The following is a 14,925-nucleotide window of genomic DNA, read 5'->3' on the forward strand; positions in this document are numbered from 1 at the left end:
ACAATTAATTCGACACCGACCTGCACAAACAGGTGCTCTGAGAGGCTAATCTCAATTTTGCAAATTGATAGCTAAGTTTTTTCAGTCCAATTTATATGTATGATAATAATCAGTATCAAATATGAACTGCAGGAACTAAGAACCAAAAATATAATTATACCTTTCTAAATTCTTCAATTTATTTGACCGACACGACAAGTGAAATGCATAATTTTGGGTGATCAGTGTCAGAGAGTGTCATGCTCCAACCATTTGTGACGCGGATAATGAAAATAACCGACGCCAAAAGCAGGCTTCAATGAGCAAGAGACAACCTTCTGAATGCGAGAAAAAGGCGTAATCTTCCTGCAAGAGGAAGTATATCAGATATTTCCGAATTCCGAGTCACGAAATATTTACAGTTACGAAGTGATTACAAGTGAAGCTAACAATACACTAATTCTGGTTCTGACATTAACGATTACATACAGGAGCCTAAGTTTGATTTTTACCAAAACAATTTATGATCCGCAAACTCGACAATACTAAAATCTGGGTTTTGTTGATTAGGGTTTTGCTAATTCATTGCCATGATTAGAACATCATCTAATTAGATGCAATGGTATTTTACAGGCAAAAAGAATTTGAATTAAAAAGAATACTTGAATTAGATAAGAAAAATTCTTATAGTATTCCAGAGACTTACATTTTGCCAATGTTTTCGGGAAGGTTACGTTCTCCATTGCTATCAATTTGTGATCTTATCATAGTCAAATGATATGAGCATGTAAATGAAAGTAAGAGACAGTTTGGGAGTCACAAGTTGTCAAGTTTCTTCTTACCCTGTATATGGTCTATCATAGACCGATTACATGGGGGATTCGGGAGGTGGCAAATAAGTCTCATACGTTTGCCACTATGTGCAAATTAGCCTCGTAATTTTTTAATATGTGCATATTAATCCCGCAGGTTTACCTTATAGTGCAAATCAATTCTATTATAAATTTTTTGTATTGTTTAAATATGGAAATTGTATTAGCATAATTAATTAATGTTATACAATCACATATATTATTGCTAATTTCTTAAAAGTCACTTTTACCCTCTACTAACAACTACACTAGCTCATCCCCTCTGATCACCGCAATTACTATCTACAACAATTAAGTCGAATCGCAAGCCTGAGGTTAGTTCAAAATCACCATCAACGACCAAAAAAATTATCACACTTTACCTGTGACCACTCTTACCACGATCTCCTCCTAATCGAAACCGACCCAACAACATGTTGGAGTTAGTGTCCTCTACAATAGTGCGTTTACATAATAAATCTCATTAAAGGAATATCATCAGATATTTAAATAATTTGATCCTCGTCAGTTGATTAACGTAAATCGATAACGGTTGGCTGACTAGAGTTTGACGTTATTGTCGTGAGACGGCGGTGATCAACTGACCCCTTTCGGTCACACCTAAAGGAACGAACCCCAATAGACAACTAATTAATTGTATGAGATACAATTTATTTAGTCCCTTGATTTATAGACTAAAAGGTTAGTCGATTATTTTTAGAGAGATTTCGAGTTGCGAACTCGAGGCATGACATGATTATTATTTAATTATGCGATAATTGAATAATAAATTATGGGAGACAGGTTTTAGTTAATTAATTGTTAATTCACAAAAATTGTACTAATTGATTAATGTGATTAATATTAGTACGTAAATAATATGTGTAGCAAAGACATGTATATTTATGGAGTGATTTAGACGAAATTAATTGGAAGCATTTAAACATGAAACGATGTTTAAATAAAATTTACACGTATTTGTGCGACAAATATAAGAACCAAAATGGACCCGTAAATGGGACATTGGACCGTGTAAATGAAGTTAGTGGATGATCATAATCATAATCATTTCACTTTTACTTGTTTTTCTTCCATAAGTTGTCATAACATCTTTGTGCATGTGACAAAAGATTGGACAAAAAATTGAAACAAGTCCACTCCTACACACTACCCCTCCCACCCGGTTTTCCTCTTGGCTTAAGACCAATTTTTGGTCATTTTTTTGCAAGCTAACTCATTCGTGTGTTTTTGCATGTGAACAAAACTACTTATCTCTCTAAAATAATTATCATAACTTACTAAGATTGTTAGTATACAAAATTGATATTTACTAAGAGTGTTAGTAATATTACAAATATTATCAAGGGTAAGTTTTACAAATATCTATGTAGGAGATCTTGATTGTGGCCATATTACCATAAAGGGTAGTTAGAACGAAACGAGCCTTACATAGTTGTTTTGCTGACCACCGCTGCCACAGACATCATAGTTGTTTTGCTGAGCAACCTGCCAAAGACAAATAGCTAAACATGTGAAACCAGATAAACTGATAGCAGAATAGTTTTTATTCTAGTAGGTTAATTCTTCAACGACGCAAAGTAAGACGTTTTCCGCTTAATTAAATGGGATAAAATGTCGCTTAAAATGTCTCGTATCCTTGAGTTGATAATTCCAATTATCAGTGTAATTGTTGGTGTGGTGGCCATGGTAGCAGGGCTATACCTGGCATATATAAAAAAGAAAGCGACAACTCCTTTGTTTCTCAGCAAGAAACAACCATCTCAATACGAGAAAAAGGCGTTATCTTCCTGCAAGAAATATATAACTACACATCATATGTTTCTCAGTCATTTAATATTTTCACAGTAACAAATTGATTAGAACTTTAGAAGTGAGGCTGACAATACATTACTTCTGCAAGATAAGTGATGGGAGTAATAGAGGCTAAAACAAGAAGAAATGGAAGAAGATTGGTGGTTTGTGGTGGTTGTAGAGGGTGGAAAGAGGAGGCGAGGGAGCAACTATTACCTCCATATGGAGGTAATGCATTACTTAGGGGTGGAGGTGGGTAATTACTACTCTTTAATGGAGGGACTATTACACTATCTTCCCCCATTTCTATCTCCAACCTTCATCACTTTCCTCCATTTTTTAGTTCACTCCAGTAGCAATTACTTCCATTCCAAGCGAGCCCATAAGAAAAGTACTCCGTAATGGTTAAGCTTACTGTAGTATATGGTGCAATTACCCTCGGCTAACTAAGAGACGTACACTTGCTAAAAAAAAAAAAAAAAAATATAGAGTACATCATGGTTTAATGCCTATATATATGAAAGAGTGATAAAGTTCAAGAGCATCTCACACAAAAGAACTGACAACTAACACAAAATGAAACCAATCCACCTCCAAACCCAAAATTTAAGTCCAGGTTTATTTTTTTCCATATGTAACAAACCAGCCATTCTTGTCATCTTTATTTTTGTGTTGCAGAATATTATACTAACTTCAGAATTGCGTAGTACAGATTACCTAGGCAACGAGACCGACCACACCGCGTTGTTGGCCATCAAGAGTAAGCTATTGGATCCTTCCAACAAAGTTTTAAGCTCATGGAATAACTCTATTCACCACTGTTCTTGGGAGGGGGTTACTTGTGGGCATAAACATAATAGAGTAACGGTATTAGATTTGAGTTCTAACAATTTGGCCGGAACCATATCTCCTTTCATAGGAAACTTGAGCTTCCTTCAAATTATTTGGCTTTATAGTAATAGTCTATCTGGCGAAATCCCCACACAGTTAACTCATCTCTTCAGGCTTCATGACATATGGCTAAATAACAACCACCTTGTAGGTGAGATTCCACCAAACATATCTAATTGTGTTAACCTGAGACCTATATCCTTAGGTCACAACAAGCTTGAGGGAAAACTCCCACAAGGATTAAGAGCACTGTCAAAGCTAACAGATCTTTTTGTAACACATAACAATCTTACGGGCCCTCTTTTTAACACCATACAAAACCTTACTTCTCTAGTATCAATAAATGTTGATTACAACTCATTTACGGGAACTATACCAAACAGCATTGGTATGATGCGAAATCTAACCTTCCTTGAAGTTGGAGAAAATGAACTCTCAGGCACACTTCCCACGTCCCTTTTTAATCTCTCCTCCCTTTTAATTTTAGAATGTATTGGCAACCAACTACATGGAGAACTTCCCACAAATATTGGCTTCACTATTCCTAGTTTGAAAATGTTGAACCTTGCGTCTAACAACTTCTCGGGATTAATTCCAATCACCTTACTAAACCACACAGCACTTGGATTTATTGCATTTGGTTATAATAGTTTTACAGGAAGGGTTCCTTATGATTTTAGGAATTTTCATAACCTAAATTGGTTAGATATTGCACATAACTACCTAGAGGGTGATATCAACTTTATAGCTACACTTGTTAACTGCAGCCAATTAGATACATTACAATTGGGACCAAATCACTTTTCAGGAAAATTACCCGAATCTGTTGCCAATCTCTCCACTTCTTTGGAATCATTCCTTATAGTAGATACTCCGATCAGTGGAGAGATTCCTAAAGGTATTACCAATCTCAACAATCTTGAGTTATTATCTCTGGGTGGCTGCAAATTAACGGGATCCCTTCCTCAGGATTTCGGAAAGCTCAGCAAATTGGTAGTACTCCATTTGTACTCCAACGAATTAAAAGGTAGAATTCCTAGTTCCCTGAGCAATTTAACACTTTTGAGTGAACTTTCTTTAGAAGAGAACTTATTGGAAGGAAGTATACCTCCAAGCCTTGGGAATTGCCAAAGCTTGTTATACCTTAATTTATCATACAATGAACTCAATGGAACCTTGGGCAATGAGTTATTTGAAGGACCTGCTTCATTTATTGAACTATATTTGCATTATAATCATTTGGAAGGCTCCCTACCTTCGACAATGAGTAAACAAGGTCGATTGGAAATTTTAGAACTGTCTAACAATAAGTTTTCGGGTGTCATTCTAGATGGTTTAAGGTATTGTTCCAACCTTCAAAACCTGTTCATGGATGGAAATTCCTTTCATGGAAATATTCCTTCATCACTGAGTTCTTTGGCTGGCCTCCAACAAGTTGACTTTTCTCAAAACAATTTATCTGGACCAATTCCAGCCTTCTTCTCTAAATTTCCCAATTTATATTACCTTAACTTATCTTACAACAATTTTGAGGGAAGGGTTCCAACGAGTTCCTTATTCGCAAATGAAAGTGCGGTCTTTGTTGCTGGCAATAGCAGGCTCTATGGAGGAATTAAACAACTGCAATTACCTAAGTGCAATGAGAATAAAAGCAGGAAAAAGATTAATTTGATAATTATCTGTTCACTTGTTGGGTTGGTGGCCACGGCGGTAGGGGGAGTGGGGATATATCTGTCATGTACAAAAAACAAAAAGACACCCCTTTTAACAGGTTCAATGATGGGGAATGTAACTATGAAAGTGTCATACGACATGTTACTCAAAGCAACGGCTGGTTTTTCTTCAGAGAACCTAATTGGGACGGGCTCTTTTGGATCTGTGTTTAAGGGTATTTTGGATGGGAAAACGGTTGCAGTGAAAGTTCTCAACTTGCAACGCCATGGGGCATCTAAGAGCTTCATTGCAGAGTGCAACACATTAAGGAATGTCCGTCATCGGAATCTGTTAGGCATCATCACACTTGCTCCAAAGATTGACTTTCAAAGGAACGATTTTAGAGCACTAGTATATGAGTTCATGCCTCATGGAAGTCTAGACAAGTGGTTATCTGGAGTGGATGGAAACATGAGCCTTGCTCAAAGGGTGGATGTAGCGATTGATGTGGCCCAGGCACTTAGCTATCTCCACCATGAGTGTGAAACTCCAATAGTGCACTGCGACTTGAAACCAAGCAACATATTGCTGGATAATGACATGGTCGCTCATGTTGGGGATTTTGGATTAGCCAGAATTCTTACTCAACCTCGACATCCGAATCAAAGTAGTACTATTGGAATCAGGGGTACTATAGGCTATGCTGCTCCAGGTAATAATAGTGTCACTCTTATTTACAATATTATCATCAAAAGACCAAAACTCAGAAACTCTGTAATCCTCTGGACTTGATGTTAAAATGGAAGTTAGACCGCTTCATAGTTCATACGGTTAGTGAGCTTACCTAGTCAACACATATTCATAGTAAATGAAAGTTCTAAAGCTTGCCTATCTATCTACTCCCCATTTATGTGTCTAAGTCTGGTCATTGGGTTCACATTTCAGAGTACGGCCTTGGAAGTGAACCCTCTACAAGTGGTGATGTTTACAGCTATGGCATATTGCTACTTGAGCTAATGACAGGAAAGAGTCCAACAGCCAGCATGTTCAATGACGGCTACAATCTTCATGAGCATGCAGAAGCAGCATTACCTGACCAAGTCTTGCAAATAGTAGGCCCATCACTTGAAGAAGATAATCTCACTGAAGAAGCCGAAGACCCAAGGGTAGTCCAAGATGAGCTTCAACGAAGAGTGGAATGCGTTACTGCTGTGATAAGCGTCGGTGTGTCGTGCTCGAATCATCTCCCACAAGAACGAATGAAAATAGTCGATGCCATTAGCAGGCTTCAATCGGCAAGAGACAACCTTCTCAATGCTAGAAGCAGGCGTAACCTTCCTGCAAGAGGTATATTATTAGACATACCATGAGCTTACTAGTAACGAATTATTCTGAAAGTTTCAACTTGATTAGAATTTCTGCTAACAATACATTATTTCTACTTGTACTGCTAATCGTTACAGGGGCCCGAGGTTGATTTTAATCAGGAAAACAAGCGTCCACAATAGAAGTCTCAAGATAGAATTATAAAGACTACAATCTACCGTAGTTGAATGTAAAAAGCTTTTAATTTCTGTCATTTGCAATAAACATGACTAATGACTTGTTAGCTTTTAGAATCTACCGTACTCTACTACTTATCATTTAACTATGTCTTACGGAGTATATTTTTTCCTAGGCTAGCTGGTTTCTTGAGTTAAGCATAACAACCATACCATATCATATGAGAAGAACAAAACCAAAATCAACTTTTGGTACCAATATCTTCCTGATCATCAACTAATGTAGCCTGAGAGTGTAACCTAAATTTTGCAAATTTATGACTAATTGTATTCAATGGTATTTACGCCCAACAAGTCATATTATATTATTAGAGTAACATTTTGCAAATATGAACTGCAATAACAAAAATAAAACTTCTCCGGTGGAAAGAAGGTTCAGGAAAAAAAAAAAAAAAAAAAACAATCTGGCTGCCTTCTTAATCTTCAATTTAACACACCCTCAACGAGTCAGTACTTGCAGCTTTCTTAATCTTCAATTTCGAACATGAAAAACATTGGGTTTGTTATATTTCGTTTCTCAAATTTAAGAGCTAATGACAATTAGTTAAGCTAGCTTACAAGCGAGTAGGGGTAAAACTGTCAAATTGTAAAAATCTAAAGCTCGGAATTGGCTCGGAAAGTTATATAGACTGGTCAAGATTTAATTTGATTCTTAATCTAGTCCAAGTAGTATTGAGCTCAAATTGGATTGGATCAAGATAGGATTAGGCTCTAAATTTCCAATATTATATTACCTTGACGTATCTTACAACGATTTTGAGGGAGGGGTTCAACGAATTCAGAGTGCGGTCTTTGTTGCTGGCAATAACAGGATTTGTGGAGTAACAACTTACTTCATTTATCTAAGTTTGAGAAGGAAAGGAGGGAAAAGAAGGGGGGAAAAAAGTTTTTGGCACACTTGTTGCCTTGTTGGTATGGTGCCCATGGTGGCAAGGCTATATGTTACATGTATGGAAAAAAAAGACGTCTTATCAAGTTCAATGATTAGGAATATAACTATGAAAGTGTCTTACGACATGTTATTAAAGCAACGGCTGGTTTTTCTTCAGAGACCTTCTTGGGATGGGATCTTCGCTCTTGAATCCGTGTTTAAAAGGTGGTTTTGGTTGCAAAGACGAATGCAGCAAAAGTTTTCAACTTGCAACAGCATAATGCATCTAAGAGCTTCATGACAGAGTGCAACATGTTGAGGAATGTCCGTCATAGGAATCTTGTAAGCATCATAACAGCTTGACCATGTATTAATTTTCAGAGAAATGAGTACACGAGTTCATACCAATTGTGGGTCTAGACAGATGGTTGCATGGAGTGGATAGAAACATGAGTGTTGATGAAAGATTCGATGTAGCAATTGATGTGGCTCATGAACTCAATTACGTCCACCAAGAGCGTGAATTTCCAATTTGCATTGCAACTTTAAACCAAGCAACATATTGCTAGACAGTGACAGAGTTGCTCATGTTGAGTATTATGGATTAGCAAACTTTCTAACAGACCTCAACATTCAAATCAAAGGAGTCAGGGGCACAATTGGCTATGCTGCTCGAGGTAATGATAATTGTTTGTCAGTGAGCTTCTTTATCTATCATAATCGCTAATTTGAAAAGAAATCAAAATGGGAAAAATGAGTATTTTATTAAGAGAGTACGATTATATGAAATATTCTACAGAAAGTTTTTTTTTCAATCTTATATATAAGCCTTCTCACATGTTAGACATATAGGAAGCGAAGCATCTACATATGGGGAACTTTATGGCTCCGGAATACTAAGCTCATGACATAAAAAAGATTCACAGAAAGAATGTTCACAATCCAAAACTTGAAGAAACCGAAATCACTGACGAACCTGATGAAAGTAGGGAAGTCCACAAAGTAAGTCAGCAGAAACTGGAATGCATTGTTTCAATGGTTAGTGTTGGAGAGGCATGCTCCAACCATTTGCCAAAAAACCCCAATGAAGATAACCGATGCCATAAGCAGGCTTCGAGCTTCCAGAAACAACCATCTCAATGCTAGAGAGGCGTATCTGTAATCTTGCTATCCTACAAGAGGTAAATAAGAGAAATGATTAAACCCTTTATAGCTTCTTCACCTTTTTCTCTCTGAAATCTGAATAATCATTTGCATGGGTCCAGTAAATGAGCAAGTCGAACTCAAAGCTTTACTAAGTATTAACCACTATAATTCGTTCCACAAAGTCTGAATCCTACAAAATCATTGCAGGTACAAGAATAGGGTTCAAACTTCAAACACAGCTTGACATACATTTTTACACTTGAATTCATCTTCCACTTCTATTTTCGAGGCCTTAGCAACAAAAATAATTAATTGCACAATTTACTTAATCACTACGAAGTATATCCTTGAATTATAATGAAAGCGATCCTCACCCTCGCCGCCAACCCCTTTGTCCATAAACCATAAACAAGTCTGTATATGCTACACTTTGCTAATTAGGGGTTTACGAACATCAACTGCATAAAACTAAATTCAAATTTAAAGCTTAATTCGTGGAATCATATAATTGATAACACTAAGCAAACATGAACTCCAGGAACTAGCACAGGAAATCATTGTTGTATAGCGAAAAGAAAGTTGAGAAAATGAAGGAATTTATCCCTAATCCTTGCGGAGATTCCAGTCTTCTTAATTCCAGAATTAATTCAATTTTGAACTTGAAGAATTAATTCAATTTTAAATTTGAATTGAAAAAGTTAGGGTTTTGATTATAATTTCGGTTTTTCTATTTGATTGACTTGCTAGTTCACAAAATCTCCCTTTGCCCTTCGCGCCAAGCAAGAATTGTACCCGTTCAGCTGGTAGAGTTGATAAATATATGACTTGACCTGATATGGTTAACCCGAGATCCGTAAGTTGCCTAAAAAGAACTAATTCGAATATGACACAAAAGTACAAAACCCAAGTCGCCCTGAGCGTTGATTGACACAATGTTGATCCAAGTGAAGCCACTTCGACGATAATTGTGGTTCGAGTTATAATACTACTCACCTATTGTAAGTGGTAAGAATTCACAATTACTAATATTAAGTCGTACACAAATTGTTGTGTAGGACCATTTTATACATAAGACCAAAATTAATAACACAAAAAAAAGCCAAGTAAATTAGTGAATATAGTTGTACAAAAATATTTTATTTTGAGAACCTAGTCATTTATTTTGATAACTTGTACATTTAAATATGTCGGTATTCATCATAAGATATCGGATTATCAAAATAAAATTCAAATATACATAAAATTACATGTTATTTATGGGCTATTCTCTTTTTGGGGCAGTCCTATACTCCTATGCTATAGGACGGTGCTATAGGAGAGTTGCTGTAAGTCGTATTATTATTATGTATATCAAATAAAGAATTGACTGGTTTCGTTGCTCCATAACAAATGAATGACTTTGTAAAATAACATTCGTTTTCAAATTAGTATTTGTGCTAAATAATACTCCCTTACATCTAGACCTGGCAAAAGCAACCCGACCCGAAAAGGCTGACCCGAGACCCGAAGTGACCCGAACTACATCACCCGAATTTGACCCGGAAACCCGAATTGACCCGACCCGACCCGAAAATGACCCGAGCATTCTTGACCCGAACTGGCCTGACCCGAAAATGACCCGATCTGAAACCAACAAACCCGAAAATGACCCGACAAAATATAACTCCAATAGAACCGAAAAGACTTGAAATGACAATTTCTCTATTATTCATTGACCCGAAAATGACCCGACCCGAAACAACCCGACCCGCTTGACCCGGAACTGACCCGATTACAAACCCGAAACAGACCCGAAACCCGAAATGACCCGTCCCGACCCGAGTTAACCCGAAATCAATGAGAAACCCGAATTGACCCGACCCGAACCGTTGACCCGTTTTGCCAGGTCTACTTACATCCACCATTTTCTTAAAATAATGTGTTTACTAACATTTGTTTTCAAATTAGTATTTGTGGTAAATAATAACATTCGTTTTCGAATATGACACAAAACCCAAGTTGACCCTACCTAAAATAATGTGTGTACTAATTAATGTGTTTTAACTGCGAACAGAAATTGACCCGATGAAAAATGACACATACCGCAAAATGACCAATCTAAACTCTAAAATGACCAAACCCAAAATAAAATCCGAAATTCGAAATAACCCAACATAACCCAAAATGTGTGACAAATCCAAAATAACTCAACCCGATTGAGCATTTACTATAGGTCTATCCATAACGAGCGCTACCCCTTAACTAAATGGATTTGTGATTTGATCATCAACTCCTCATTATCGTCTTTTTTTTTTATGACGAGGGGGTTGGATTCCCCGGGCTCATGTATTTCCGCACCACCACATGGACCATGTAAGCCACCGCCTTTGGGGCTGTAGTCGCCAAGTGATCCTCACCACAGCTGGTAGTCGAACCCGTGACCTCTCAACTCCTGCATTTCCGCAAGCTTTAAAGTTTCACCACTGGACTAACATCACTTGGTTATTATTGTTTATTTGCTTCCTTTGAATCCCCTATTTACTAAATAAATAGGTAAACTCACAAGTTTTCTCTCCAAAAAAACATCTTTTTAATCAAGGAAACTATTGATAATTTAATTGTATTCACTAAATTAGGAAATTAATAATTATAATGTATTTTATTATATATTTCTTTTCATTAAAATTAATCTTCATCAATATATATAATTTTCACTAAATACTAAACTATAATATTTTAATTAAAGTATACACAATATAAAACTATAAACCATTAGTTAAATATATTTAAGCACATTACTCAATTTACTTTGATTAATTTTCAGTTTTAATTTTTTTTTTTTTGCTTGAAACAAAATAAAACGAGAAAAATGAACAATTAATGGGATACCACTATTATTTTACAGTTCAATATTACTCAATTTTCTTGAATAATTTTACGACTCAATTATTTTTTCTCATATAAAAATATAATTACGTGAGATATGAATTATTTTTTTGTACATAAATATAAAAAATTAATGAGGTGTTAATTTATTATGGTTTAGTAATACAAAAATAAGAACTCTATAAATACCACGCATTTATTGTGTGAGATCTAAACTAGTTGAATACTTAATTACTTATTACTCCATACTTAACTCTTTTAAGACACTAAAGCCCCGATTATTTGTTTATTTTTTTATTCTTTTTGAGGAGTATTTTAGTTAAGGTAAACACATGATTGAAACGAAGGGAGTAGTAGAAACGATTCGAACTCAACTTTTGTCCGTTATTCATTCACTCACTAATGAATAGACTAATCAACATTGTTGAAATTAAAATGATAGGTAAATAGTCCGAAAGACTCAATACAAAAGTTTAAAGTGTTGAACTAAGAAAGGTGAAATTCACTCCGATCTCCTTAGTTACAAATTTACAATCCTTAATTAGATCCAAACGATACGATAGACAAGTATAATTAAAGCAACCCAAACATGTAAACAATCACTAGCAAGTCGCAACAACTAAAAGCGATGCATCATGCATTCACCCTTTGATATATGTTAAATCATGCAAACGGGCATGATTTGAACACAGCAATTGTGTAGAACTGCAGAAGTCACTAAGTAAATGAGCCGAAGTGAATCCGACTAAAAATCACATTTGTTGCTCCGTGTTCCAATGCCATTCTTTTACCAAGTTCCGTCACTTTCACTTTTGTAATTTCAGGACTCTACTCTTGATTTAATCACTGAACTATATTGTATGACTCACGCATCCTTCCTCATCTGTATAACCACCTCGAAACCACCACTCATCCCGCTAAGGGTAGCTACATCCACATTAACCTTCTACATCTCCCCGACAGAGGAGGAAGCATTTATTGGGGTGCTCATTTCTCCCCTCTGCAAACCAATCAATTCATTCGGTAAACTTGCATTACCACCACCTTTAAAGCTTATAATACCCTCACCCATTTCCTTAGCATTACTTCATTGCCGCAGGGGCGTCTTAAAATAAATGGAGGCCTGGTGCACCACAAAAATATGAGACCCCAAATATGAATGCACAAGTTTACTATATTTTGAGTTTTGTATTGAATTTTATCAATAAAGTTTGTAAATTTGTTGACCAAAATCAGAGACCCGGTTCCATCGCCCATGGTTGCCCATGGCCTTAGACGCCCTATTCATCAAGATAGCCTATCCTGTAATCACACTATTACAATATGAGCATTTAAAAATATTTATATAAGCAATAAACCAATCTTTTGGAAAAATATATTTCCAACCAAAAAAGGAATTGAAGGTAATACTGCGACCTCATTTTCAACCAAAAAAAGTGCAAGTCTTTAAAGACCTAGAAAAAACACCTTACATGGAAGTCTTTCTTTGAGTGGGGGTGGGGCACTAACTTCATTTCCTTGAGGAGAATGATTACACTCCGACGAAGCCACTTAATCAATCAAGTTGTTCATTTTATAACATAAAACTCTTCATAGTGTTACTCAAAATTCCACATTGTTAGGCAGAATCGCATAAGTAATTCATATTTCATATTAAACACAATTAATTAACCAAAAAAGTTTTCGGCACCAATGAAAACATCTAAATGTGCCTAGAAAAATCTTGAGAGATTGCATTTTTTGTTGACTATAACTTAAAGAAGTAAATGAAATAGAAAGTCTTGGAAATAGAGTGCATCGACCTGACACGACCTTGGACTTTGATCAAATTTCTGTTAGCCCACTTCGACACTCTTAAACCTATCTTCAACAATTCACCACCATTACCAGTTTACCACGATGTTATTCCAAACATTGTGCATACGTCACTAATGCACATAATATTGGGATGTAACGTTCATTGACCTAAGATAGTCCTTAAATCCTCAAGTCAAGTGATAACAAGAATGACTGGCAGGCACAACTTATCCTAAAGACAAGCTCACAACAGTTTAACCTCATACTCCTAAGACGGTTTTACATCCCCTATTTATTAAATAAATAGGTGAAACTCCCATTTTTCCGCCTAAAAATATTTCCTAAAATTGGGCTTAGTATTTTTGGCATATACTATAGCTATAATGAGTTATAAATAGGCATAATTTTTTAAATGTAAATATTTATAAGATTCCAATATTTCATTCCCCAAAAACTTATCTCCAATTTTTTTTATGATAAAAGAGATTTTTTTTTAAAAAAAAAAAAAACTACAAAAAAACATCATTGACATTTTAAGAAGTTGCGGCTAAATGTTATTAATAAAGAAATTACAAAATAACATCACTACTTTCTCGGTAAAAGAAAAATAAATAAAAATACTCAATTCATGACTTCTTACGATTTTAATTTTAATTTTTCAAGTCAAATTATAATGAAAAGAAACATAAAAAATAAATTGACAACTTAAAATCTATAAATAATACTCTAAAAAAAAGTAAAAAACTATATATACCGTGCATATGCGGGGGTCTATACTAGTATACTATAAACCATTTAATCAAGGTCCATTTACAATTTTACATTCATGACCTACTTACTAACCTTCCTCAAATATAACGAAACAACAAAGACCATCTCAAAACCGAAATTTGATGTCATGGTAGCAACTAGCAACTAGCAAATAGTAGCAATCAGTCAATCACTAACCAAAAACTTCACATGCAAGAGAACTAATGGTTAAACTTACCGTTACCGTAGTAGATGGTGCAGTTATTCTTGGCTAATTAAGAGCAGTAGACCAGAGAATGACCCATGCTTTAAATGCCTATATAAATGAAAGAGTAATCAAGATCAAGAGCATCTCACACAAAACAACTGCTGACAACTAAAACAAAATGAAATTCATCCACCTCCAAACCAAAAATGAAAGTTCAAGTTTTAGTTCTCTCATATGCAGCAAACTAGCCTTTTTTATGATGGTTGTTTTTCTAATACAGAATATCACGGTAACTTCAGCACTGCGTAGTATTGACTACCCAGGCAACGACACCGACCACACAGCCCTGTTGGCCATCAAGAGCCAACTGGTGGTTCCATCTAATCGGGTTTTCAGCTCATGGAACACCTCTATTCACCATTGTTTTTGGGACGGGGTTATTTGTGAGCGTAGACATAATAGAGTGATTGTATTAGATTTGAGTGCTAGAGGTTTGGCAGGAACCATATCTCCTTTCATAGGAAACATGAGTTTCCTTAA

At 35.7% G+C, this 14,925-nt stretch overlaps 1 protein-coding gene and 1 long non-coding RNA gene across 2 annotated transcripts in view; both read left to right on the top strand.

Annotated features, from left to right (window-relative positions):
- LOC141605036 (uncharacterized) overlaps positions 1-14,925 on the top strand; it is a 148,547-nt gene that overhangs the window by 53,829 nt on the left and 79,793 nt on the right. The window lies entirely within an intron of this gene.
- LOC141606918 (uncharacterized) lies at positions 2,790-6,802 on the top strand. The gene is made up of 4 exons (XM_074426305.1): positions 2,790-2,870; positions 3,321-5,898; positions 6,132-6,533; positions 6,650-6,802. The coding sequence occupies exons 1-4, from the start codon at positions 2,790-2,792 to the stop codon at positions 6,661-6,663; spliced, it is 3,075 nt and encodes a 1,024-aa protein (XP_074282406.1). The 3' UTR covers positions 6,664-6,802.

Source organism: Silene latifolia, chromosome 10 (assembly GCF_048544455.1).
Source record: "Silene latifolia isolate original U9 population chromosome 10, ASM4854445v1, whole genome shotgun sequence".
NCBI classification, from domain to species: Eukaryota; Viridiplantae; Streptophyta; class Magnoliopsida; order Caryophyllales; family Caryophyllaceae; genus Silene; species Silene latifolia.